The sequence below is a fragment of the Asparagus officinalis genome, chromosome 3 (genome assembly GCF_001876935.1).
Source record: "Asparagus officinalis chromosome 3, Aspof.V1, whole genome shotgun sequence".
Classification (NCBI taxonomy): domain Eukaryota; kingdom Viridiplantae; phylum Streptophyta; class Magnoliopsida; order Asparagales; family Asparagaceae; genus Asparagus; species Asparagus officinalis.
This window is the reverse complement of record NC_033796.1, coordinates 112,336,031-112,363,775: the sequence shown is the minus strand read 5'-3', so window position 1 is coordinate 112,363,775 and position 27,745 is coordinate 112,336,031. Positions and strand designations below refer to the sequence as shown.

General features: G+C 39.1%; 1 protein-coding gene across 2 annotated transcripts in view; it reads right to left on the bottom strand.

Annotated features, from left to right (window-relative positions):
* Positions 20,559-27,745, bottom strand: part of LOC109835786 (heat stress transcription factor A-2-like) — a 9,071-nt gene continuing 1,884 nt past the window's right edge. The window contains exons 2-4 of one of the 2 annotated variants that reach the window (XM_020403811.1): positions 24,493-25,005; positions 22,000-22,862; positions 20,559-21,678 (exon numbers count right to left, since the gene is read on the bottom strand). In XM_020403811.1, coding sequence (XP_020259400.1) covers positions 20,818-21,678; positions 22,000-22,293 — 1,155 coding nt within the window. In that variant the 5' untranslated portion in view covers positions 22,294-22,862; positions 24,493-25,005 and the 3' untranslated portion in view covers positions 20,559-20,817. Of the gene's footprint in view, positions 21,679-21,999; positions 22,863-24,390; positions 25,006-27,745 lie in introns of those variants that run through there. The other variant, XM_020403810.1, reaches the window with a different exon arrangement.

Genomic DNA, 27,745 nt, shown 5'->3' with positions numbered 1-27,745 from the left:
GCAGCGATCCAAAACGATCATGCTTGTGTTTCTAAGGAGCATTTGTAATTTGATTTTGTTATAAAGAGTAGTTTTACAAATTGTACGAAGCTCACTCTTTTGTATTTATTGTAATCGATAAACAGTTATAATGAATTCTGCAACAAAACTTGTTCCTGACGCAAACACGCTGACAGCCACAGTGGGAGCCAACAGTCTCGCTGTCGAGACTGTCGTGTCGCAGCCGATCAAGATACCGGTTGAATCCACGGTTGCCAACAGTCTCGCTGTCGAGACTGTCGTGTCGCAGCCGATCAAGATACCGGTTGAATCCACGGTTGAATACGAGTTTGACCAGGAAAAGTTTGAGGAATATCTATCATCCTCATCCTCAAAGTCTTCCTCGCCTTGCAAATGTAGGAAGATTTTGTCTTCTAAGAAGATTTTTAGTTTTCGATTCCGTTGAATGCTACGGGTGAAGACTCTCGCCCGATTGTTGCTGAGGATTCTACTCGCAACACCTCTGCTCACAATGACTCTTATCCAGTTAAAGAGTCATTGAATCAAAGTCCACCGGCACTGACAAAGAGGGCTCGTCAGAGACAACGTCAGCGCCGTGCTCGTCAAATGGCTAAGGCCTTGAAACAAACTGATGGGGTTCGCTACTTCGCGGACCTAGAGTTAAAGAAACATCAAGTGCTCTAGTTGCCTCAACTAGAAACCACTCACATCTCTGCTAAACTTACGATGGAGGAATGGAGTCTCGTCAAAAGGGTTCGTTCGACCCTCAAAAAATGCATACAACAGTGTCGTGCAAACGCCGCTCGTGCTCGTGCCCTTCCTCAACAAACACAAGGAGGGAAGAAGGAAATGGTGGCCAAAGAATCACAAAAGAACCGCAAAGTATGGATTCTTAAGTCTAAACTCGCGCAAAAATCATACTCGGAGGCTATTCCCTTCAACCGAGACACTAGCCAGTGTCTCGGCCAAAGGAACCATATCTGAGACAGTTGTAACTATCTCGGCCAAAGGGAAGCTTCCAAGGCCTCTCCTTCGACTCCATCGACATACGTTTCTTGTTCGTCTACTGCAACCAAATTTGCTACGTCACCAGTGAAGTCATGGGTCAGTCCCGACCTGTCAAAATTTAAGATCACAATAACGGATCGCATCGGTCCTTTACCTGATGATCGAGGCAAATCTCCAGTCAAAGAACGCTTGGGTCCGGTGAATGAACCCCGAGTAAATTCTTACGCTGGGGGTCGTAAGTATCCTCCTATTAGGACAAAGCAATCCTAGGAGGGGGAAACTCTGATTTCCTCTCGTTTAGGGTCTGTAAAGACTCCATGCCCGCAAGGGGTGGATCTAAACATATAAGCTTGGATTGCTCAGAGGCGACGACAAGTCGTCCTAGGTATGTCAACAAGGTTCAAATACAAAAACAGAAGATAGGTTGCTCTGGTCATCATACTGACGAGCTATACTATCAAACTAAGGGTGGAAACAAATCACGAAAGAGGATTGTTTGAGAAACAAGTCCTCATTGTGTATGCGAGAGGCTTATTAAAGCAGTGTTGTCTGAATGTAGTTGCTCTAAAGCTGTTCCGCCAAGAGAATCTGTATTCCAGAGACTTTCCACCGAAATGTCAAAGCCCAAGCCGGGACGTTTCCGCAAGAAGCCTGCTGTTCAAGAGGATGAATTCCCTAAAATCACCATCAACATGACAGACAGAAGAAGACAACGTGCCACCAATTCTGATCCTGGTTTCTCTCCAGGAGGAAGGGTTAGCTGAGGTCTTTCTCAAAAGATGTCACAATTACAGTTAAGAGCCAACCGTCACAGAGATTATAAGAGGATGCATGAAGGAATATCTTCAGAAGATGAACTTTCAGATACTAACTCTGCACTTGCTTCCGATGATACAATGTCCAGTGTAGAACAAACTAGGGAATCATTCACAATTACGCCTGATCAGTTAGCCTAAATGTTGCAAGAAACTTTGGCTAAGCAACGAGAAGAGATCAGAGATGAAATAAAAACAGAGATGGAGTTGACGATACAACAGATGAGGGATTTGCAGACTCAATAACATCTACAACAACTGGAATCAAGTCAAAAGCCTGAGTCTAGACGGCATAATACTATACATGTTCGGATAACTAAAGTTGATAGTGACCAAGAGGTGGATGAAACTATCTTTGCTGATCCTCCTCCTGATAAAGATAATTCTGAGGGTGGTCCGGTCAAGTCGTCTACCCAACCTTCTCAAACTCACCCGAAGAAGAATACGGATGAGGACAAGAAAATGAAGAAGCTTGAAAACAAAGTTAATGCTTTGATGACGGCTCAAGAAGTAAAGAAAATGGGTATTCCGTGCCCGTATCCAAGGGAGTGGGATTTAATTACTTACCTCCTGAAATTCAGTCTGATTAACTTCACTCCTTTTGATGGCAAGGGTTCAGCCACTCAACACTTGATTTATTTCAATTCTCATTTAGGTGCAATCTCCGAAAACGAGGCTTTGATGGTCCGGTCATTCGTTGGGATCCTTCGTGGGGGCGCCTTCGATTGGTACCGACATCTTAAGCCTCGAAGTATCAACAGTTGGGATGATATGAAAGGTTTAGGAACAAAATAATATATGCAAAATGTTTGTGAAAAAATTTACAGTAAAAGAAATGAAGGAAAATTGATTTGTATTCCTTTAATCTCAGTTACAAGTGGATTTCCTGATTACAAAAGAGAGGAGAATGAATTTGATTCTTCCCTTTGTTTAATTTTGGGTTCTTCACGGTGGCGATGGAGTGCCTCCCTCGAATGCTCGCGTCGAGTTTGCTCTCCGTTGACGATCCGCACGTCTTGATTCACTGGAACAGTATTTCCTCCTCACGATTTAACGCTGTGGAGAACTTGCAAAGCAAGTTTTAGAACTCTTGATGAGTTGATTGATCTTAACCGTAATTGGTTAGACAAGCCAAGGATCTCTTTTTTGCTGCCCAAGAGCTAGATCCGAACTAAGCTGATTTCTTAGTTATTTATAGGGGATTAAGGGGTGTAACCGCCCTCCTTAATTCGCTCTTATGTGGGACTAATGGGATGTAACCGCCCCTTTAAATCACTCCTGAGTGGAGTTGTGATCCCCTCAGATCGTGGGAAACGGTTTTGAAACTGTTCAGCTCGTGTTTGAATGAGTCAAACGCAAAATCCGCGTTCTGGCATGAATTCTGCGTTCAAACGCAGTGTCTGAAAGCTCAGACGCGGCAATTTGAAAGCTGCGTTGGCAGTGTTGGAAGCTGCTCGTGAGCTGCGTTTGCAGCAATTTGGAAGCTGCGTTGGCAGCGTTGGAAGTTGCGTTGGCAGCAATTTGGAAACTGCGTTGACAGCGTTGGAAGCTGCGTTGGCAGCGTTGGCAGTTGGATCTAAGCTACGTCCGTGACTGTGAACGCGATGCATCTTGATGCTGGTATGTGGGGAGGACTTCCGCGTCTTAGTTTGAAGAGACCGTCGATTTGTAGTCTTTTTCTGTCAGAGCGTTGCAAAGATCGTCATCTTATAATCTTTGTAACTCCCGATGTTGATTGTGAAGGCTGTTGATTAGAGCTTTCATCAGTTATTGTAAAAATCATCAGATTGTAACCTTCATCGATCTACGTGAAAGTCTTCAAATTATAGTCTTCTGGAAGCCGTCGAATTGTAACTTCCATCATCGGTGTTTGATGGGGATCAGCTATCTGCAGTGATTTTTAGACAGCCTACAGAACCCCCTCCAAAGTTTTTAAAAGTTCGTGGTTAACTGGGACGAATTTTTAAAATACTTTGGATCTCAACTCTGATTTTAGAGCTGTTGATTCCTTGTCATAAAGGAGTTGTTCTTTGCACCCGCTTCAAAGGCATCTTGGTTGAAGGGATTTTCCACGCATAACCTGTGTGATGATGAGCTTCAAATAGAAACTGTAGCAACGGTACAAGCTACTCATGAGCAGAAGCTATCAAACGTCACGTCACGGCTCACATCCATTCAGCTGATGGGCCCGCAAACATTCATAGGATTTTTGGCAAACCCTCAGCCATCAACGGATTTGATAAGCCTTTACCGACTACCGTTTGAGTCAGGCTAGCACATGGATTGTCTAAGTCTGTTCCACATGTAACGTTGTACTAAGAGAATGAGCCCTCTTAGACTTGATGCTATGATTTTGAATACATAAACTTTGTCACTTTCACGGGAAAAGACTAACCGGCGACGCGTATTAGGCGTAGGCTTAGCTCTAATTAGGGATCGAGATAAAATCCCCCATGCATAAAAGGCATGGATTTTGGTGCTACGATATTGAATACGTAGACTTTGTTGTTATTTCTTTCTATGTTACTTGAAATACTGAAAGTTAGAAGCGCCAGAGGTGTAATATTAACTTGACATAAATTTTCACTTAGTGAAATTCAAAAAATTTCTTTATTATCACTACGATAATTCCAAAAAATATTTAATCCGCTGGGGATTTTATAATGACAACTTGCTATTCTTGTTAAAAAAGGATTAACAAGTTCATTGAGGGGTTTGACTGTTAGAGGTGTGATGTTAACCTAACAGTATTTTATGGACCTATCGCTCTATTGAAGAGAGTCGATAAGTTGATTGGTCGTCAGAGGTGTGATGTTAACTTGACGGGTTTGTGGACCTATCGCTCTATTAAAGATAGTCGATAAGTTGATTGTCAGAGGTTTGATATTAACATGACGGGAATTTGTGTTGCGATTGGAGAAACTTTGTGGACTTATCATCCTATTGAAGAGGATTGATAAGTGAATTGTCAGAGGTTTGATATTAACATGACAGGAATTTGTGTTGCGATTGGAGCAACTTTATGGACTTATCATCCTATTGAAGATGATTGATAAGTGAATTGTCAGAGGTTTGATATTAACATGACGAGAATTTGTTACGATCGGAGCAACTTTGTGAACTTATCATCCTATTAAAGAGGATTGATAAGTGAATTGTTAGAGGTTTGATATTAACATGACGAGAATTTGTTACGATCGGAGCAACTTTGTGGACTTATCATCCTATTGACGAGGATTGATAAGTGGATTGTCAGAGATATGATGTTAACATGACGGGAATTTGTGTTGCGATTGGAGCAACTTTGTGGACTAATCATCCTATTGACGAGGATTGATAAGTGGATTGTCAGAGGTATAATGTTAACGTGACGGGAATTTGTGTTGCGATTGGAGCAACTTTGTGGACTTATCATTCTATTGAAGAGGATTGATAAGTGAATTATCAGAGGTTTGATATTAACGTGACGGGAATTTATTACGATCGGAGCAACTTTGTGTACTTATCATCCTATTGACGAGGATTGATAAGTGGATTGTCAGAGGTATGATGTTAACGTGACGGGAATTTGTTGCGATCGGAGTAACTTTGTGGACTTATCATCCTATTGAAGAGGATTGATAAGTGGGTTGTCAGAGGTATGATGTTAACGTGACGGGAATTTATTGCGATCGGAGCAACTTTGTGGACTTATCATCCTATTGAAGAGGATTGATAAGTAAATTGTCAGAGGTTTAGTATTAACGTGACAGAATTTGTGTTACGATTGGAGCAACTTTGTGGACTTATCATCCTATTGACGAGGATTTATAAGTAGATTGTCAGAGGTATGATGTTAACATGACAAGAGAATGTGTATTTGTGACTTGCACAAGATTTTGGGAATTAGCGTCTCGCTGGGGAAACTTGCTAGGTGAGTTTATCATCATGAACGATGAGTTCTGATACTTGTGATTTGAATAAGATTTTGAAGACTTAGTATCTTGCTGGGGAAGATTGCGATTCGAGCAATTTCGAGGACCTATCATCCTATTGACAAGGATTGATAAGTTGATTGTCAGAGGTGTATTGTTAACGTGACAAATTGGGAGTGATACAAGCTGCATTCATATTCTGTGGGGGTGATGATCGTCGGAAGTATAATATTAACTTGACGATGTAAAAGATTCGTTACTCTTAATCCAGTGGATTCCAAGTAACCAACCACCGGTCTTGATTAAGACTTAGCAGGGGAATAAAAAGAGGTAGACAAGGTACATCACCTAATGGGGCACTATCCATGAAGTCGAAATAGAGGCACATCACCTGGTAGGCCATTATCTGATGAGTTTGACTATCAGAGGTAACTGTGATAGTTTTGTGGACCTGTCATCCTATTGAAGAAGATTGGCAAGTTAATGGACTATCAGAGGTAACTGTTAACGTGATAGTTTTTATGCACCCGCCATCCTACTTGAAGAGGATTGGCAAGTTGACGGACTATCAGAAGTAACTGTTAACATGATGATTTTGGTAGACCCGCCATCCTATTGAAGAGGATCAGTGGGGGAATTTAGAAGAAATGGACTATCAGAGGTAATCATTAACGTGATAGTTTTTGTGGACCCACCATCCTATTGAAGAGAATTGGTGGGGAAATTTAGGAGAAAAGGACTATCAGAGGTGATCATTAACGTGATAATTTTTTTTTTAGACCCACCATCCTACTTGAAGAGGATTAGTGGATGGGGGTAGAGAAAATGGACCATCAGAGGTAAATGTTAACGTGATAGTTTTCGTGGATTTCGTGGTTGACAGATGCATTCTATTGAACATGACAACTCAGAAAATTTATTACTCATAATCCAATGAACTAAAACCAACCCCCAGTCTTGAACAAGTGTAGAGGGAAAAAGGGTAGACATGACACATCACCTAGTGGGCCACTATCTAACGAGTTGACTATCAGAGGTAAGTGTTAACGTGATAGTTGTTGGACCCGCCATCCTACTGAAGAGGATTAGCTTCAGTGACCGTAGTATCTTCCCCTTCTGACTGAGAAGATTGGGCTTGGTCTAATTGCTCAGGTGGATCTTGCGTACTTTGTTTTTCAGCTTTGATCCTGACAATAATCTTTTGAGCCTGTTCGCCTTGAGAGATTAGTTGTCTCCAGGAACAGCATTCTGCAACCCTCATTTGTGCTATAAGGTCGGTCTGCAAGTTGTGTAAAAAAAATTGATTTGTATTCCTTTAATCTCAGTTACAAGTGGATTTCCTGATTACAAAAGAGAGGAGAATGAATTTGATTCTCTCCTTTGTTTAATTCTAGGTTCTTTACGGTGGCGATAGAGTGCCTCCCTCGAATGCTCGTGTCGAGTTTGCTCTCCGTTGACGATCCGCACGTCTTGATTCACTGGAACGGTATCTCCTCCTGACGATTTGATGCTGTGGAGAACTTGCAAAGCAAGTTTTAGAACTCTTGATGAGTTGATTGATCTTAACCGTAATTGGTTAGACAAGCCAATGATCTCTTCTTTGCTGCCCAAGAGCTGGATCCGAACTAAGCTGATTTCTTAGTTATTTATAGGGGATTAAGGGGTGTAACCGCCCTCCTTAATTCGCTCTTATGTGGGGCTAATGGGATGTAACTGCCCCCTTAAATCACTCCTGAGTGGAGTTGTGATCCCCTCAGATCGTGAAAAACGGTTTTGAAACTGTTCAGCTCGTGTTTGAACGAGTCAAACGCAAAATCCGCGTTCTGGCATGAATTCTGCGTTCAAACGCAGTGTCTGGAAGCTCAGACGCGGCAATTTGGAAGCTGCGTTGGCAGCGTTGGAAGCTGCTCGTGAGCTGCGTTTGCAGTAATTTGGAAGCTGCGTTGGCAGCGTTGGAAGCTGCGTTGGCAGCAATTTGGAAGCTGCATTGACAGCGTTGGAAGCTGTGTTGGCAGCGTTGGCAGCTGGATCTGAACTGCGTCTGTGGCTGTGAACGCGGTGCGTCTTGATGCTGGTATGTGGGGAGGACTTCCGCATCTTAGTTTGAAGAGACCGTCGATTTGTAGTCTCTTTCTGTCAGAGCGTTGCAAAGATCATCATTTTATAATCTTTGTAACTCCCGATGTTGATTATGAAGGCTGCTGATTAGAGCTTTCATCAGTTGTGAATATCGTCAGATTGTAACCTTCATCGATCTACGTAAAAGTCTTCAAATTATAGTCTTCTGGAAGCCGTCGAATTGTAACTTCCATCATCGGTGTTTGATGGGGATCAGCTATCTGCAGTGATTTTTAGACAGCCTACACAAAACAACCCAAGTCGGACGACCAAAATGTTCCATCGGTCGACCGGTGACGTGCACAAATAAACACTCAGGACAATGCCTTGATCGGTCAACCGGCTCCATTTTTCGATCGACTAATCATGGTACATTGGTCGATCGATCTTTGGGTCGGTCAACCGATCAGGGTACAGGATACATGTGCAAGTTTCACGAAGTTAAACCGACTTTTCTCGCAAGAACTTGTGAAATTATTATCATAGAGTGTACAAGCATGTATAAATCTCATGTTTAACATAGTGGGGATTTAATTCTACTACATGAAATCACAAATATAAACTTTTGAAAGGATCTACTAACCCTAAAATGGTTATATTGATAAATTCATCTTAAAAACAAAATCAATTCAACAAAATCTCATGTAAATTTTACTTCAGAACTTATATTCAAGAAATCCGTTTTATAATATTTTAAATCAAAAAGATCAAATCTTTATCTCATACAAACTAAAAGTGTAATATTTACTCATAAAATATGTTTTAAAAAAATCTCATAAAAACCAAATAAAACTAAGAAAAACTGGGGATGGGTATGGAGAAGAAGAAACTCGCCTCAAATCGTGCTGAACTCCCCAAAAATGCAAGAGACACGATCCTCCTACACCAAACACCGACGATCTCGCCCTTCTCTATGTATTTGCTTCACGAATCTCTCCCAAATTCGCAAACTAGGGTTAGGGTTTTGAGAGGAAAGGTGGTTGCTGCTAGGGTTCAGAGATTTTGATGAAAAAAGAGAGATTTTCGTGAAAAACACACATATATATACTCATATGTAATTGCGCCCAAAAACTGACCCGACCCGAATCAAAACCCAGTTTCTGTGCACCCGTCGGTTGACTGATGCCAAGAATCAGTCGACCGATCAGGGACCATCGGTTGGCCGATCACTTGACATCAGTCGACCGACCAGTGCAATATTTTCTGTCGACTGATTCATGCATACACGCATGTTTACACTTATATATTAACACTGATATGTATGTACTCGATTTCAAACATACTCATTCATCTCAGAATGATATCAACCATAAAAATCATTTAATACTATTTTCTATATTATTTTCAAATTTACGGGGTTTTACAAGAAGTAATAAAATAAACACACAGATTTATGTGGAAACCCCTTAAATGAATTTAGGGTAAAAACCACGAACAAGAATAGAATAATCCACTATGAGGAAAAAATTTAGAGTTACAATCTCTCTTTACAATGAGAAACTCTCTATTTTTCTCCCACTCTTCTATATGTGGAGTTGTTGTTTCTAAGATAGATTTTCCTGAAGAGTTTTGGGCCTATTTATAGCAGCTGGGAATATACTATTTAATTTGGGGTCTACCACCTTTTTTATTTTTCCAAAATTGCGACTGACAATATCCACTTCTCATCATGTCCCACATTACGTGGGAATGAGCATTCACGATGAGTTGTCAAGGAAAGGGCATTCTTGTTAGATCTAATAAATAAACTTGAGATCTAAATCTTAAAGCCATGATTAATTCAAAGAGATTAACAAGAATCAGAAAAAATGCGGAAAAATATACCTAAATCCATTAAAGAAAACCTGATTAGGGTTTTGATGATCTTCTAACCTTAGGGTTTTTCTAGCCAAATTTCTCTCTAGATGGGAGGTGAAGAGAATTAAAGAATGTAACCCTACATTAGGGACCATAACCCCTTATTTATAGGTGTTGTACATTTATAATTTGACCCATCATCAAATTATAATTACAACCTGGTATATGCACATATAACCCCATGATTATATTTAAATACTCATTAACCTAAATTGATTGATCACTTTAGTGGGTTATCCTGAAGGATAGCAATACACACAGATTAATCATATATACCCATAAATAGATTTAATTAGATTTAAATCCAACAATCTCCCACTTGGGCACCATATGACTCCTTAAGGTGTGTATAACCTTATGAGCTCAAAATTACTATCACTGAAAAAGTATTTCCGAACAATCTCGTCCATTGACTATATCAATATAGGATCAAAGCGGCCTTCGTCACATTTATCGTGACTCGACCCATCAATGATCACATATACCAATACAATCAAATGACATAGATCAATCATGGATGTGCAGCATGAAAATTACATGCAATGCAGTACATGTCTATTTTTAACTGGTCCTACTTTAGTGAGGTCAAAACCAAACATAATGTAACAGAGTGTCTTAACTGAATACTTTATTCTGATCAGACAATACAACCAAACACAGAGCACCAAAAAATTACAAACCCCCACTAAATCATGATATCCTCTAATATCACCACACCCATATGAGCGGTGTGCTCATGAAAGATCTTGGGTGGTAATCCCTTAGTAAGAGGATCTGCTATCATGGAGTTTGTCACAATATGCTCTATGGATATCTGTCCACTCTGTACCTTTTCTTTCACAACCAGAAACTTAATGTCAATATGTTTTGACTTAGTGTAGGCTGTCTAAAAATCACAATAGATAGTTAATCCCCCATCAAACACCGATGATGGAAGTTACAATCTGACGACTTCCAGAAGGCTACAATTTGAGTACTTTCACGTAGAAGGTTACAATCTGACGACCTTCACAACAACTAAGGAAGGCCCCAATTCAACAGCATTCACAGTCAACATCGGGAGTTACAATCTGACGACTCTCATATTTTCAAGGAGCCAAGACGAAGATTACAAGAGGACGATCTGTGCAAAGCTCTAGCAAAAGAGACTACAAATTGACGGTCTCTTCATATTAGAATGCAGATATCTCTCAAACCGTAAGGAATTTGGCAAAACGGAGGAAGCGAACCAAAGCCTTCGGCTAGGTTCGGATGGCCCCGTCTCGTCAAGATAGCCGATTTTCATATGTAATTCGTCCAATTCTGACGTACGGTTTGAAAGTTATGACCTGTTCTTCGTAGCAAGTAATGTTCTGAAGACCGTCTGCAAGACTGGACTTCGTCAGAACATTGGACTTCACCTGAAGCCCGCCAAGCCCGCCTAAGGCCAACTGTGCGTTTATGGGCTCAACTGTGCGTTTTTAGCCTGAAACAGCACAACTGTGCGTTTACGGCCCAACTGTGCGTTTACAGCACGAATTGTGCGTTTTCAAGCCAACTGTGCGTTTATGGGCTCAACTGTGCGTTTTCAGCCTTTAAACGGCCCAACCGTGCGTTTTCAGCCTTTAAACAGGCCCAACTCTGCGTTTTCAACATCAAAACGCAGGGTTAATCTCTTAAACAGCACAAACTGTGCGTTTTCAACCTAGAACAGGCTCAACTCTGCGTTTTCAATATCAAAACGCAGAGTTAAAGCACAAACGCACACATAATGTGCGTTCTTCAACAAATTCAACCATGCGTCCCAAACCCTTGATGCAGAGTTGAATTTCAACGCACAAGCAACCTGTGCGTTTCCAATTCCAGAACGCATGCGGCCTGTGCGTTTCAAACCTTTGACAAGGGTTTAACTCTGCGTCTCAGGCCTTAGACGCAGAGTTAAGGCCCAGAATGCCGTTCTTAGCGTTTGACTCGTTCAAGCACGCAATGAACAGTTCCAGGAACTGTTTTTCCCCATGATTTGAGGGATTTTCGCCCCACTTAAGAGCGGATTAAGGGGGCAGTTACCACCCCTAAATCCCCTATAAATAGTGGGAAACTCAACCGAGTTTAGGGCTTCTTTTTTTTGGGCAGTAAAGAAGCGATCTTCGGCTAGCTTGAGATCGAATTTTCTCTCATCAACAAAGGGATATTCGGTCAAAAGGCTGGCATATTTTGGGATCTGAGACTTGGCAGCAAAGGGGGAATTTCTTGGAGATCGGATCATTCCCCAACAGAGATCATCTCCAAGTTCGGCAACAGGAGCATTCTCTTGGCTTATAACCGACTTTCGGTTCAAATCAACTCTTTTTCAAGAGTTCAAACTCGTTCAGAGTTATCAACTCGATCAGAGTTCAAAACTTGCTCTGCAAGTTCTTCTAAAACTCGTCAGAGTTATCAACTCGATCAGAGTTCAAAACTTGCTCTGCAAGTTCTTCCAAAACTCGTTCAGAGTTATCAACTCGTTAAGAGTTATTTTCAAACTTGCCACGCAAGTTCTCCACAGCGTCAAATCGTGAGGAGAAGACATCGTTCCAGTGAATCAAGACGTTCGGATCGTCAACGAGAAGCAAACTCGACGCGAGCATTCGAGGGAGGCATCTCATCGCCACCGTGAAGAACCCAGATTTAAACAAAGGGGAGAATCAAATTCATTCTCCTCTCTTTTGTAATCGGAATCCAAATTGTAATTGATTTTGAGAGGAATACAAGTCAAATTTTTCTTTCATTGTCTTTTTACTGCAAATTTCCAACAAACACTTAGTTGAGTTCCTGTTGTTATTAGAATACATTACTGCAGATTTATTGTCACAGTATAACATTATTGGTCTTTCCACATTTTTCAGAATGCGTAATCCCGTGATAAAATTTCGCAGCCATATTCCCTGATTGGATGCCTCATAGCAAGCTACAAATTCTGCTGCCATAGTGGAGGAAGGTACAAATGTTTGTTTAACATTTTTTCATGATATAGCTCCTCTTGCTAACATATAAATGTAGCCTGATGTAGACTTTCTGCTATCTTGGCATCCAGCAAAATCAGAATCATAGTACCCAATAACCTTCAGCTGTTCTGATTTTCTGTATGTGAGCATATAATTGTTTGTGGAAAATTTGCAGTAAAAAGACAATGAAGGAAAATTTGATTTGTATTCCTTTAATCTTAGTTACAATTGGATTTCCTGATTACAAAATAGAGGAGAATGATCTGGATTCTCCCCTTTGTTTAAATCTGGGTTCTTCACGGTGGCGATGAGATGCCTCCCTCGAATGCTCGCGTCGAGTTTGCTTCTCGTTGACGATCCGACGTCTTGTTTCACTAGAACATGATCTTCTCCTCATGATTTGACGTTGTGGAGAACTTGCGTGGCAAGTTTGAAACTCTGGACGAGTTGATAACTCTGAATGAGTTGGAAACTCTTGAAAAAGAGTTGATTTGAACCGAGAATCGGTTCTCAAGCCAAGGATGAAGAAGCTCTTGTTGCAGATCTCCCAAGCTCCAGAAATGCTCTAAGGATCCTGTTCACGAGCCAAGAAGTTCCAACCGACCGACCGAACCCCCGAACTGAATTGATTTTCAGTTATTTATAGGGGATTAAGGGGTGTAACCACCTCCTTAATTCACTCTTAAGTGGGGCTAATGGGATGTAACCGCCCCTTAAATCACTCCTGAGTGGAGTTGTGATCCCCTCAGATCGTGGGAAACGGTTTTGGAACCGTTCAGCTCGTGTTTGAACGAGTCAAACGCAAAATCCGCGTTCTGGTGTGAATTCTGCGTTCAAACGCAGTGTCTGGAAGCTTGAACGCAGTGTCTGAAAGCTCGGACGCAGCGGCTGGAAACTGCGTTGACATCTTGTTGGAAACTGCGTTTGGCGGCTTGGAATCTGCGTTTGGCAGCGGATAGAAGCAGCGTTGGTTGCGTTTGGCAGCGGATCTGAGCTGCGTTTGCAGCGATTTGGAAGCTGCGTTGGCAGCATTGGGAGCTGCGTTTGAGCTACGTTCGTGGCTATGAACGCGGCGCATCTTGATGCTGGTACGTGGAGAGGACTTCCACGTCTTGATTTGAAGAGACCGTCGATTTGTAGTCTCTTTCTGTCGAAGCGTTGCAAAGATCGTCATTTTGTAATCTTTGCTTTATCTCTCTGATATATGAGAGTCGTCAGATTGTAACTCCCGATGTTGATTATGAAGGTTGTTTGATTAGAGCTTCCATCAGTTGTCGTGAAGGTCGTCAGATTGTAACCTTTAGCGATCTACGTGAAAGTCTTCAAATTGTAACCTTCTGAAAGTCGTCAGAGTGTAACTTCCATCATCAGTGTTTTGATGGGGATCAGCTATCTATTGTGATTTTTGACAGCCTACAATAATCTTTTGTTTTCTAAAGATACCTCATAACCCTTTTGACTGATATCCAATGATCCATACCAGGGTTCTCATAACCCTTTTGACTGATATCCAATGATCCATACCAGGGTTGCTTAAGTATCTGCCTAACATCCCAATAATGTACGCAATATCCGGCCATACCAGGGTTGCTTAAGTATCTGCCTAACATCCCAATAATGTACGCAATATCCGGACGCGTACATACATGAGCATATATTAGACTTCCTACAGCCGAAGCATAAGGAATCTTATACATTTCCTGAAATTCAAGGTTACCTTTAAGGCACTGATTGAGACTAAACCTGTCTCCTTTAGCAACAGGGGTATCTCCTGGTCTGCAATCTAGCATGCCAAAATTATTTGATAGAAATCTCTTGGTTTCGTGCAACATGCCTATATCATTAGTGGCAAGCAATATGTCATCGACATGCAGAACCAGAAAAATATACTTACTCCCACTGAACTTCTGATATACACAGTCATCAACAATGTTCATCTTAAAACCGAATGAGATAATTATTTGTTGAAACTTATGATACCATTGACGAAGAGCTTGCTTGAGTCCATAGATGGATTTTCTTAATTTGCAAACTATATTCTTCGGGTCTCCTGACACACAGTTTTCTGGTTGCACCATATAAATTATCTCATCAATGTCGTCATTAAGAAATACAGTCTTAATATCCATCTGATGTAACTCAAGATCATAATGAGCAACAAGTGTCATGATTGTTCTGAAAGAGTCTTTCGATGAAACCGAAGAGAAATTCTCTGTATAATCAATGTCTTCCTTTTGAGTAAAGCATTTAGCTACAAGACGTGCCTTATACCTCTCCACATTACCGTTTGCATCCCGCTTGGTTTTAAAAATCCATTTACAACCAATTGGTTTTGCACCTTCTGACAATGGGACAAGTTCCCAAACATTATTGTCTTGTATAGACTTGTACTCTTCATTCATGGCATCAATCTACTGTTGAGAGTTAAAACTTTTCATAGCCTAAGAGAAGTTGATTGGATCATCTTCCAACATTCCATTACTTTCCTCATGTTCTTAGAGAAATACAATATAATCATCCGGAATAGCATTTCTCCTTTCTCTCATGGATCTTCTTAATGACACTAGTTATTGAGATTGTTGAGTGTATTCTTCTGGAGCAAGAAGTTGTTTAACATTATCATCTTGAGGTTCCGGATTTACTTCTTGAGCAACAACAGGTATAGGAACCTGAATATTGTCAAAAGTAACTGTATGGATTGGATCTGAAGCTAATTCATCCTCAAAAGCAATGTCTCTAACCTTATTTCTCCCCCCAAACTCAACATCCTCAAAGAATATTGTTGTTCCCATCTCAAAAATATTCCTTAATGTGGGATCATAGAACTTATAGCCCCTAGAGCGTTCAGAGTACCCAATAAAGTAGCTGCTAACTGTTTTGGAGTCTAATTTTTTCATTTGGCCTATAAGGCCTTACCTCAGCTGGACATCCCCAAATATGTAAGTGCTTTAAACTGGGCTTTCGACCAGTCCAAAGATCATAAGGTATTTTAGCAACTACTTTACTTGGTACTCTATTCAGAATGTAAGCTGCTGTCTTTAGTGCTTCTCCCCAGAGTGACTCTGGTAAAAAAGAATGAGCAATCATACTTCTTACCATATCCTTAAGAGTCATGTTTCGTCTTTCAGCTACACCATTCATGCTAGGTGAACCCGGCATGGTGTACTGTGGGACGATACCGTATTCTTCTAAGTATCTAGTAAATGGTCCTGGATGTTGTTCACCTGAACCATCATATCTGCCGTAGTACTCACCACCACGATCAGATCTAACGGTTTTAATTCTTCTGTTGAGTTGATTCTCAACTTCAGATTTATAGGTTTTGAACATGTCTAGAGATTCAGATTTTTCATGAATAAGATATAGGTACTCATATTGTTGATCATTTCAAGATGCCGTAAGGAATGGCCCACAAATATCCGTATGTATTAATTCTAAGACATCCAAAGATCTGTTGGCACCTAATCTCTTAACTTTGGTCTGTTTCCCCTTGATACATTCAACACATACGTCGAAGTCCGAAAAATCAAAGGAATCCAAAATGCCATTAAACACAAGACGTTCAACTCTACCTTTTGAGATATGACCCAAGTACTTATGCCATAATGTCGCCGAATTTTTCTTATTTAATTTACACTTAGTACCACGTGATTCCACATGCAAGGATTCATTATAAGAAGCAATTATATCGAGCAAATATATATTGCTATAAGTACTCAAGTAACCAGTTCCCATAATATTTGAATTAAAAGATAAACTGAATTGATTGTTTCCAAATAAGTACTCAAGTAACCAGTTCCCATAATATTTGAATTAAAAGATAAACTGAATTGATTGTTTCCAAATAAACAAGAATAACCTGATTTGTCCAAAACTGAATTGATTGTTTCCAAATAAACAAGAATAACCTGATTTGTCCAATACAGAAACTGAAATCAAATTTCGTCTAAAAGACGGTATTACAAAAGTATCTTTTAAGTCCAAATAAGAACCAGTTCCTAGTAGCAACCTAAAATGCCCAATTGCTTCCACATATACCGATTGTCCGTCGCCCACAAAGATATGTCTTTCAATATCACTTGGCTTTCGATAGCTCAGGTAACCCTGCATAGAAACACTTATGTGAGTAGTAGCATCAGAGTCTAACCACCAAGTGTTTCTAGGTACTGAAGCTAAATTAACCTCAGAACAGACCAAAGTAAGGAACGTACCCTTATTAGCACGTCAGGCATGATATTTGGTACAATCATTTTTTACGTGTCCAGGCTTGTTACAGAAGAAACAACACTGATTATCCTTATGTTGTTTCTTTTGAACTGGACCTTTAGCAGCTTCATTATCATTCTTTCTTTTCTTGCCCTTATCCTTAGAGGCATAGGCCAAATGAGCACTTTCTGTGTTATCTAGCTTCAACCTGTCTTCTTCTTACACACAGTATGAAATGAGTTCATTTAGAGTCCATTTTTTCTTTTGACAGTTATAACTGACCTTAAACTGATTGAATTGTGCAGGAAGAGACAATAAAACCAGATGCACTAATAACTCATCACAAAGATCGAGTTTAAGTGCCTTAAGCTTTGAAGCAATATGAGACATTTCCATAATGTACTCCCTGATATTTCCTTTGCCCTTATACTTTATTGAAATCAAGCGAGCTAAAAACGTGCTTGTTTCTACCTTATCATTTTTCGTAAAACGCTTCTCAATTTCGGTAAGGAAATATTTAGCCTTAGTAATCCCTTCGGATTCTATGCCCCTGAAAGCTTCCGGAACACTGCGCTTAATGATCATAAGACTTATGCGATTTGAACGCTCCCACTTCTCATACTTCTTCTTTGCATCAGGAGTGGTATCCGCATTGAGATGTTAGGGTTGTTCAGTTATTAATGCAAGGTCTAGATCCATACAGCCAAGAACAATTAATATATTCTCTTTTCAAAGCTTAAAGTTTGTCTCATTTAGCATGGGAATTGAGTTGATGTTAGCAGAAATTGTTACAACAGATGCATTAGCTGAAATAAAACAAAAATACTCACATCAATAACCATAATTAGTAATCAATAAAATTTAAATAATGACAAATCTCATCCAAGATATCTGGTACAACATTAATATCAAGTCTTTGGACAGTAATATTAATTGCAAGTGATACCTTGTTGCAATGATCAAACATTGACAATAACTCATGTCAAATAATGAAACTATCTTTAGATCGATTCATTATTCACATGTAAACCTTATAATTATCACACGTTTGTCATCACAGATGTGTATGCAGTCTAAATAAATATTAACCTTTCTTTCAGCCGATTAAATATTTACACAAAAGCATACACACAAACATCTCACATTCCTCATGAATAATCTACACAAGAGATGTTACTTTGGCAACTTCTTGTTTTAATTAAACAATTAGAGTGAGAGACAACCTTAATACCTTAGTGTCATAATATTTAAATTAAATAATTGATTAACTGCCAAATTAAATTTAAATTAATTTAATTTAATTTAAATTTCCATAGCTTAAATAGGACCCATAACTTAATTGAATAAATTAAGTATACCAAAGTGGACCCATAATTTAATATGAGAAGCCAAGGCTTAACCATAGTGAACATGAAGTTCGCTTGACTTCGAACGCGAGGTTCGTCTGTATTGAGTACGAGACTCACCTAAGCACGAACGCAAGGTTCGTCTGAAAATAAACGTGATATTCAACTTAAGAACAAACGCGATGTTCGTTTGAAAAATAAACGTGATGTTCAACTTGAGAACGAACGCGAGGTTCGTTTGAAAAATGAACGTGATGTTCAACTTGAGAACGAACGCGAGGTTCGTTTGAAAAAAAAAGAACGCGAAGTTCGACTGAAAACGAACGCGAAGTTCGACTGAAAACAAACGCAAAGTTTGACTGAAAACGAACGCAGGGTTTAACTTGAGAACGAACGCGAGGTTCGTTTGAATCGAGCGCGAGGCTCGCCTGAGAACGAACGCGAGGTTCGACTTAAATTGAGCGCGAAGCTCACCTGAGAACGAACGTGAAGTTCGTTAGAATTGAGCGCGAGGCTCACCTTAGAACTGAGCGCGAGGCTCACCTTAGAACGAATGCGAAGTTCGTTTAAATTGAGCGTGAGGCTCACCTTAGAACTGAGCGCGAGGCTCACCTTAGAACGAACAAGAAGTTCGTTTAAAGCTTTCAAGGCTCGCCAAAAAATTAAGGTAACCACCTCCTTAATTCCCGCACGTTTTCACGCACGAACCCTTAGGGTTTCATTCTAAAACCGCCGCCGTCATTGCTCCTGCACCCAAGGTCAAAACCCTAGGGTTTCCTGACGCCGCCGTCACCGTCGGAGTCGAGAGCGAGGCCGCCAGCGACGCTGCGCCGGCGAGGAGCACGGGATCGACGACCAAAATAAAATAGATCCGAAAATTCCTCGATTTTATTTCAAAAAACAGATCCATAATCAAAAGAAAATGAATTTTCTTGATCCAGATCCAAGAAAGAAACCGAAGGAAAAATCAAAAAAATTAAAAACTTTACTGTTCACAATGATTTTTTACTGGTCATCCAAAAAATAAAAAAATCATTACTGTTCATCCATTGCCGGATCTGAATAAAACACAAATTAAGATCAAAGAACCCTAATTTTAATCTTAATCTCTTAGAACAAATCAACGGTGGCTCTGATACCACTTATTAGATCTAATAAATAAACTTGAGATCTAAATCTTAAAGCCATGATTAATTCAAAGAGATTAACAAGAATCAGAAAAAATACGAAAACATATATCTGAATCCATTGAAGAAAACCTGATTAGGGTTTTGATGATCTTCTAACCTTAGGGTTTCTCTAGCCAAATTTCTCTCGAGATGGGGGTAAAGAGAATTAGAGAATGTAACCCTAGATTAGGGACCATAACCCCTTATTTATAGGTGTTGTACATTTATAATTTGACCCCTCATCAAATTACAATTACAACCTGGTATCTGCACATATAATCCCATGATTATATTTAAATACTCATTAACCCAAATTGATTGATCACTTTAGTAGGTTATCCTGAAGGATAGCAATACACACAGATTAATCATATGTGCCCACAAATAGATTTAATTAGATTTAAATCCAACAATTCTCGCTTAAGTAGTTAAGTGAGAATAAAACAAATCCGTAACTTCCAAACATACTCATTCCCGCTTTATTCTCTAACTGCACCCAGATATGAGAATGTAAATGAACATCTCATTTCCACATCTACTCCATTCTATTCCTTGTTTCATTCTTTTCTCACCTCACTTGAACATCTCCACACGAACATTTCATTCTCGCATACCAAACTAGGCGTAAGCTACTTACATACTTTGCCAGAAGGGAGTATACAGTATCTCATTTATTATTCTTGCCTTAATGCTTGTTGAAATTCCTGCACTTATTTATTGTTATTCTGGTTACTTGGTTTTCCCTTGTTGATGTCTATAAGGAATCTGCATAGCTTGATTTCTCCTACGATCCAAGCGTTACTAAGACACAATCGTGCAGTTGGTTTCTTGTCATAAAAATTCCAGTGAATATTGTTTACTCTAAGAACTGAAATCTACATAAGAAGTCAAAAGCACCTTGATATTTTAAATGTAATCGGAACATTACTAGTCAACTGCGAAAGGGAGTTTAAGACTGAAATACCTGTGTCAGTTGAGCTCCTCCTCTTGTTCCGTGAAATGATGCATCAAGATTTAGAGAATGCACCAACATTTCCAGATTATTAAGCAAAGCAACATGACCGGATTCACAGACAGAAACCATCGTGCAAAATCCCAATCAACAATCTAGAACATGAACCCACAACAGTGGAAGAGATGCATTAGCTAGAAGAAATAATAAACATAGCGTGGAACGTAAGTATTATACGCAAAACAACTTAAAGACATACACCACATTACCTTGCAAAACAATGAGCTAGAGACCTTGACATCCTTCCTCAGGCATTTTTCCTGCCAATTTTGTTACAATCTTGCACCCAATTGGAGCAGCAGTACTACTAACAAAGTATAACAACAGTAGCCAAGAGAAACAATTGCATACCGAAAACTAAATAGAGAAATAGAATAACTGGTGCATTACTACACTTCTATCTTTTGATCTAAGGTTGCGAAGGATCGAGAAATCCCATATCATCCACAAAGTTTTGTATATCACCTCCCCATCCAATTGTATCGCTAACTAAATCCTCCACCTCAACGCCAATATCCACCTCATAGTCATCGCCCTCCTTCACCACAACTCCAATTGTATCCCTAACCAATTCCTCCACCTCAGTTCCAGTTTCTGGCAGCAGAGCTTCATTCAGTAACTCGTCCCACATTGCTCCACTAATGCCATCCGCATTCTGATTGCTCGATTCCAACAGCACCTTCTCTTCCCTTTTCGCTCTGCTCGAACTGCTTTCTCCGCAGCCCACCAGCTCAGATATCATGTTCTCGATCTCCAATTCACCTCCGACCTCTTCACCATCTTGCACGTGTTCAAAGCCCGTGTTTGGCGGCAATCTCCTCTTCTTAGCAGCTTTTCCCAGCAGCTGTTGTTTCTGTTTGCTGAGAAGCGACAGCTGGTGAACAAGGCCAGGATTCTTGAGAGCTTTGGCCAAGAAGACCATCGTCTGCTTCTGCTTCCTCTCTGTGCATTCTACGCGTTGCTCCATTTCGGTGACCTGAGCACGAGAGTTCTGCTGCTGTTGCCTGAGCTTGGCGATCTCCATGATCAGAATGTTGCGGTCTCTCTTCAGGCGTTCTGCTTCTGTTTCGAGCCCAAACTCTCCCAATTCGATACAGGCCTCGCTTGTTTGCGCAGGTTGGATATGGGCTCCTTGCTGCTGGTGATGAGGATGATGAGAAGAATGATGGATATTCCGGCGCCTCTTGATGCCCTTCAGGAGATGTTTCTGACCTCCTAAAAACCTCTGGTTCGCAAACTCCCATCGATCTGGATCAACCTTTCGGAAACCCTGTTGAGATCAATACAAGTATTAGGACAGGTAACGGTTGAGACCTACACCTCACAAAAAAACAATTTTTTTGACGAAACAAATAGAGCTACTCTTTTCAATAAAGTGATGGGTAGCTGGGCTGCACTCGAAACTTCCAGTAGGATCAGAATCATATGTCATCGTTTGATAAGACCACAACAGAAAACAATACATAAACGAGCATATCCGGGTTCTAAATTATCGCAACCCAATTTGAGGGAAAACAAAAAAAAAAACAAAGCAATGAGCTATAAAATCTAGGAGATATCAAAGAGAGAGAGAGAGAGATGAAGAACTTACATAAGTGTTGAGCTGGCGAATGAAGCTAGAGAAGTTGCAGTGCTTGAAGTATTTAGGGAGAAGAGTGCTCGCAAACTTGTGAGAATCCCAGACGATGAAGCTGTTCCTCCCTCGGCTCCAAGATACCACCGGATCGGTATCTGGGTCCTCCACCATCTCAAATGTCTTGCTCAAGAACGGAGGAGGGCCCGTCTCATGCAGGCCTTCGATGGGCCTTGGGCTCACAACAATCTCCACCACCTCCTCCTCCTCCTCCTCCTCCACTTCATCCTTCACCACCACCAAATGCTCCATTTTTTTTAAACTTTTAAAGTTCAAATCAAAAGAACGGGCAAGGCTTGAATTTAACCGAAGGGTCTATTTCTCTGGTCGGTCTCGTTCTCTGCTTGGGGGCGGAGTGAACTGTGTGAGCTGGCACCCGGAGCTTGCACTATTTATAGGGGGAGCAGACGAAAGTTCTGGATAGGGATTAATGGGGTCACAGCTGAGCGAGCTTTTCCTTTTTTGAGGAAGATTTTTTTTTTTTTTTGAGAAAGTTCTACATCGGGGGCTGCTGACCCATTCGTCAGCAACCAACAATTAGATAGGTTGTTTCTAGAAAGTTCTATGTGCGGGGGAGGGGATCTGCTGGGGCCCATCCGTGATCTAAAAGCGATGGGAGATTGGATGACACCTTTTATTGTTTTGTGATTTTTCCAGATATTTCCATGCCCAGTCAGCACGGTGGTTGGGCCTCCTCCACGTCACTCCCAACTAGGACGACCAATGTTATCAAAGGAACATGGATTACACAGCTCCCATGACCGCATAGCTTCTCTCATATGTATGGGATGGTACACGGATTTGGGGCTCGGGCTAAAAAACTTTAACATGCAATGATCTCAGCGAATTTTGTTTCAGTACATGTTATTACTACGTCATGACATATACGCCCTGGCCTAAAAATTGATGCCAAATCTTTTCAGCAAGTATTCATGGTTAAGCGATAGACAAATACATATATGAGCTTTGCTACAGGGACCCAAAATATGGGACCAATAGGGGTGACAAGTGAGGTGTCCACCTCCTATTGGATAATGAGTTGGTCATCATTAATGATGACCAACTCATTATCCAATAGGAGGGGGACACCTCACTTGTCCTCCCTATTGGTCCTATATTTTGGGTCCTTGAGGAATTTTTCTACATATATATACGTAATAAAGAGAGAGAGAAATGAGGAGTCTTTATCATATAGTCTAGAAGAACTTAGTTTGGAAAGATTTAAGGATCAGGTATCAAAGAAAGAGTTAAACTAGTTAACCCATTCTGCATAAATAATAATTCAAGTAGTTATCATGTTAGGTAGAAAAAGAGGGAGATATTATCATGACCTTCCTTATAACTAATAATAATAATGATTCAAGTAGTTATCATGTTAGGCAGAAAAAGAGGGGAATATTATCATGACCTTCCTTATAACTAAATGGTCATTTTTCAATACGTTTCAAAGAGCTAGATGAGTACAAGGTATTAAATATCAGATATCGACGAAACATTAGACAATTAAAATCCAAACCGGATCGGATTGCAGATATCAAGAAAATATTAGGAATATATAGTAAATATTAGAGTGTCGGATAATGCACATATATTATATTGTCGTAAAATGTAATCTACCACTCTTAATGAAATCTAAGCATACTCAACTGAACCATAAATCTAAACTATTCTTTTGAAAAAAAAAATCCAAATCGAAATCGTAACATTTTGGCTGGTTTGTTTGAGGTCAAACGTCACATGATATATCGCCGAAAATTTGGCTGGTTTGTTTTATGACAAGCCAGACAAAGGACATATCTGCCAACACATCAACTGATACATTAGCCATGTCAGAGATATATCATCGAAAAATTGCCGAAAGACGGTAAAGGACATTAAGCCTATATCGTTTTGCAGCAAGCCCAAGAAAATGATATGTCAGTCGATATATTGACCTTATCGCGGATATTTACAACAATGGATGACAAAACACCTCATTTTGATAAGAAGTAAACTCATGTTAATCTATCTAGATGACTTATTTTTTTCATATTTGATAAGTTAAGGTGGATTAACTCACTTTTCTTTTACATATGGATTTTTTCCGTTAGGCGAGTCAGGAGGAGATTTACTCTCCTTAAACCCTCTCGTAACTTGTTGTCGAAAAATAACATATATATGAAGTAAATTTTTCCCCTGAATATTTGTGTCTAGTTTTTTGGTCTTTCTCTCCCTTTTTGGGTATTAAATTTCTTGGAACCTGTATGAAATTTCTTGAGCTTCTCCTCTTTTTTTTTTTTTTTTGCATCTCACGGCAAGCATGCCTATTCTTGATCTTCTCCTTTTTTTTTTTTTTTTTTGCATCTCACGGCAAGCATGCCTACAAAGAAGCCTATGTCAATTGCTCGCGTTGATGTATATTGCATTTGATGTTTAGTTTAATTAAGAAAAAGAATGTGAAGAATCCCTTACCAGTAGTCATTACATGAGCAACTGCCTGTGAAATCGAGACCGGTCCCTGACAACAATCTCCGTCCAGTATACATGAGAAATAGCTTTCAACGCCTGAGTGACAATCTTCACATATCCTCGAGTTTTTCACAATTCTAACGCGACGCCCTGATCCCAAGCTCATCAGCCCGAACGCAACTGCCAACGTCTCACTGTGCCAGTACATCGCCTGCCCTCTATCTTCATCGCTCAACCCAAATGACACATTCCTAGTATTCACAACGTATGAGATGGTACATGGATGCGGACCTCCTCCAGATATTTTCATGCCTAGTAAGCATGGTGGTTGGACCTCCTCCACGTCACCCTCAACTAGGACTAATATTATCAAAGGAACTTGGATTAATGTACCAGTGATCTTCAGATCTTTATATCTCGCATAGATCTAGGAATACGCAGCTCCCATGGCCAATTATCAAGATCACTGCATAACTTCTCTCATGTATGGGATGGTACATGGATTTGGGGCTCAGGCTAAAAATTTAACATGCAATGATCCCATCAAATTTTGCTTCAATTTCAAGGTACTTCTTTCACAGGTACATGTGATTACTACATTATGACATATGCAATGACCTAAAATTTTATACCAAATCCTTTCAGCAAGTATTAATTCATGGTTAAGTGACAAGACAAATATCTATACTACTATATAATGATCCAAGTGAGAGCAATCTAAAAAATTGATGAGTGGTGGACATGCCCTCTTTCCTACGATGGTTGAAGGGTAAAAATATAATTTAACAAAAAAAAAAGATTTTGTCCCTTTATTGTTTTTAGGACATTCTATCCATATTTTACCATAATCATAAATAAAGTCTATACAATTTGAATATTCACTTTTTTTTTCTCTTTGTTGTTTCTAAAACAGTTTAATCAATGCTTTTCCATAAACATAGACAATGTCTACATTTCTTTATAAACAAAAGTCTATATAATTATATAAAGTATAATTAATCAAATCAAGGTACAAATAAAAAATAATGAATCAGAACTAAAATTTAAGAATGATTGTGGCCATAAACTATGACCCAAATGGTAAATGATTCAAGGTGGATTATAGATAGTAATGAATTCAGATCTCTACACTATTCATCTCAAAAATAAAAAATATATGTATGTGTCTGTGTGTGTGTATCAATCGCATTTGTTGGATGAGACTTTACTCCTTTCATTGAATTAATTTTCACAAACAAACATATAAAAATTTAAGCAATAATTTTCTTTGAGCTACACACAAAATAATGTCATTATCAATATTAAATTAATTTAGATAAATTGGTTTTTTTGCATGCGCAATATGCATGTGCCTGTCATCTAGTATGTAATAAGAAAAAAATGACGAGGATTTATCGTATAGTCTAGAACATTTTATTTTGGAAAGGTTTAAGGATCGGGTATTAAAAAAAGTGTTAAACTAGTTGACTCATTCTGCATAAATAATTATTCAAGTAGTTATCATGTTAGGTAGGAAAAGAGGGAAATATATCATGACCTTCCTCATAACTAAATGGTCATTTTACGATCCATTCAAAGAGCTAAATGAGTACAAGATTTTAAATATCAAATATCAACGAAATATCATACAATTATCCATGCCGGATTGCGGATATCTTGGAAATATCAGGAACATGTAGTAAATATCAGAGTGCTAGATGATGTGCATATATTATAATGTCCTAAAATGTAACCTAACACACTTAATGAAATATAAGCATACTCAATTGAACCATAAATCTAAACTATTCTTTTAAATAAAATCCAAATCGAAATTGCAACGTCTTGGCGGGTTTGTTTAAGGTCGAACGTCACTTGATATGTTGCAGAAAAATTGCTAATAACATGATATGTTGCAGAAAAATTGCCAATAATTATTCAAGTAGTTATCATGTTAGGTAGGAAAAGAGGGAAATATATCAGGACCTTCCTCATAACTAAATGGTCATTTTACGATCCATTCAAAGAGCTAAATGAGTACAAGATTTTAAATATCGAATATCAACGAAATATCATACAATTATCCATGTCGGATTGCGGATATCTTGGAAATATCAGGAACATGTAGTAAATATCAGAGTGCTAGATGATGTGCATATATTATAATGTCCTAAAATGTAACCTAACACACTTAATGAAATATAAGCATACTCAATTGAACCATAAATCTAAACTATTCTTTTAAATAAAATCGAAATTGCAACGTCTTGGCGGGTTTGTTTAAGGTCGAACGTCACTTGATATGTTGCAGAAAAATTGCCAATAACATGATATGTTGCAGAAAAATTGCCAATAATTATTCAAGTAGTTATCATGTTAGGTAGGAAAAGAGGGAAATATATCAGGACCTTCCTCATAACTAAATGGTCATTTTACGATCCATTCAAAGAGCTAAATGAGTACAAGATTTTAAATATCGAATATCAACGAAATATCATACAATTATCCATGTCGGATTGCGGATATCTTGGAAATATCAGGAACATGTAGTAAATATCAGAGTGCTAGATGATGTGCATATATTATAATGTCCTAAAATATAACCTAACACAATTAATGAAATATAAGCATACTCAATTGAACCATAAATCTAAACTATTCTTTTAAATAAAATCCAAATCGAAATTGCAACGTCTTGGCGGGTTTGTTTAAGGTCGAATGTCACTTGATATGTTGCAGAAAAATTGCCAATAAAGGCATATTGTTTTATGACAAGCCATATAAAAGGACATATCAGCCAATATATCAACTGATATATCGACCATGTCAGAGATATATAATCAAAAAATTGCCAAAATACAGTAAAGGATATTAAGACTATATCATTTTGTAGCAAGCCCTATAAAATGGTATATTAATCGATATATTGGCCATATCACGGATATTTATAACAATGGATGACAAAACACCTCATTTTGAAGAGAAGTTAGCTCATTTTAATCTATCAAGATGATTTATCTTAGGGTGTATATAATTGCTTATTTTTTGGTCAAACTAGCTTTTAAGCTAGCTTTTTTATTTCTACATGTTTGGTAAAATACCAAATAAGTTAGCTTATAAATCACATTTTAAAAAGCTGGTATACCCCAGCTTTTGAAAAACTAAATTATAAGCTCACCTAATTAAGATAGGTTTGACCAAATAAAATGTTATATAATCCAAACAATTTTTATAGTATATTTATCGTAAAAGCCACTAAAAGCTATCATAGTTTATA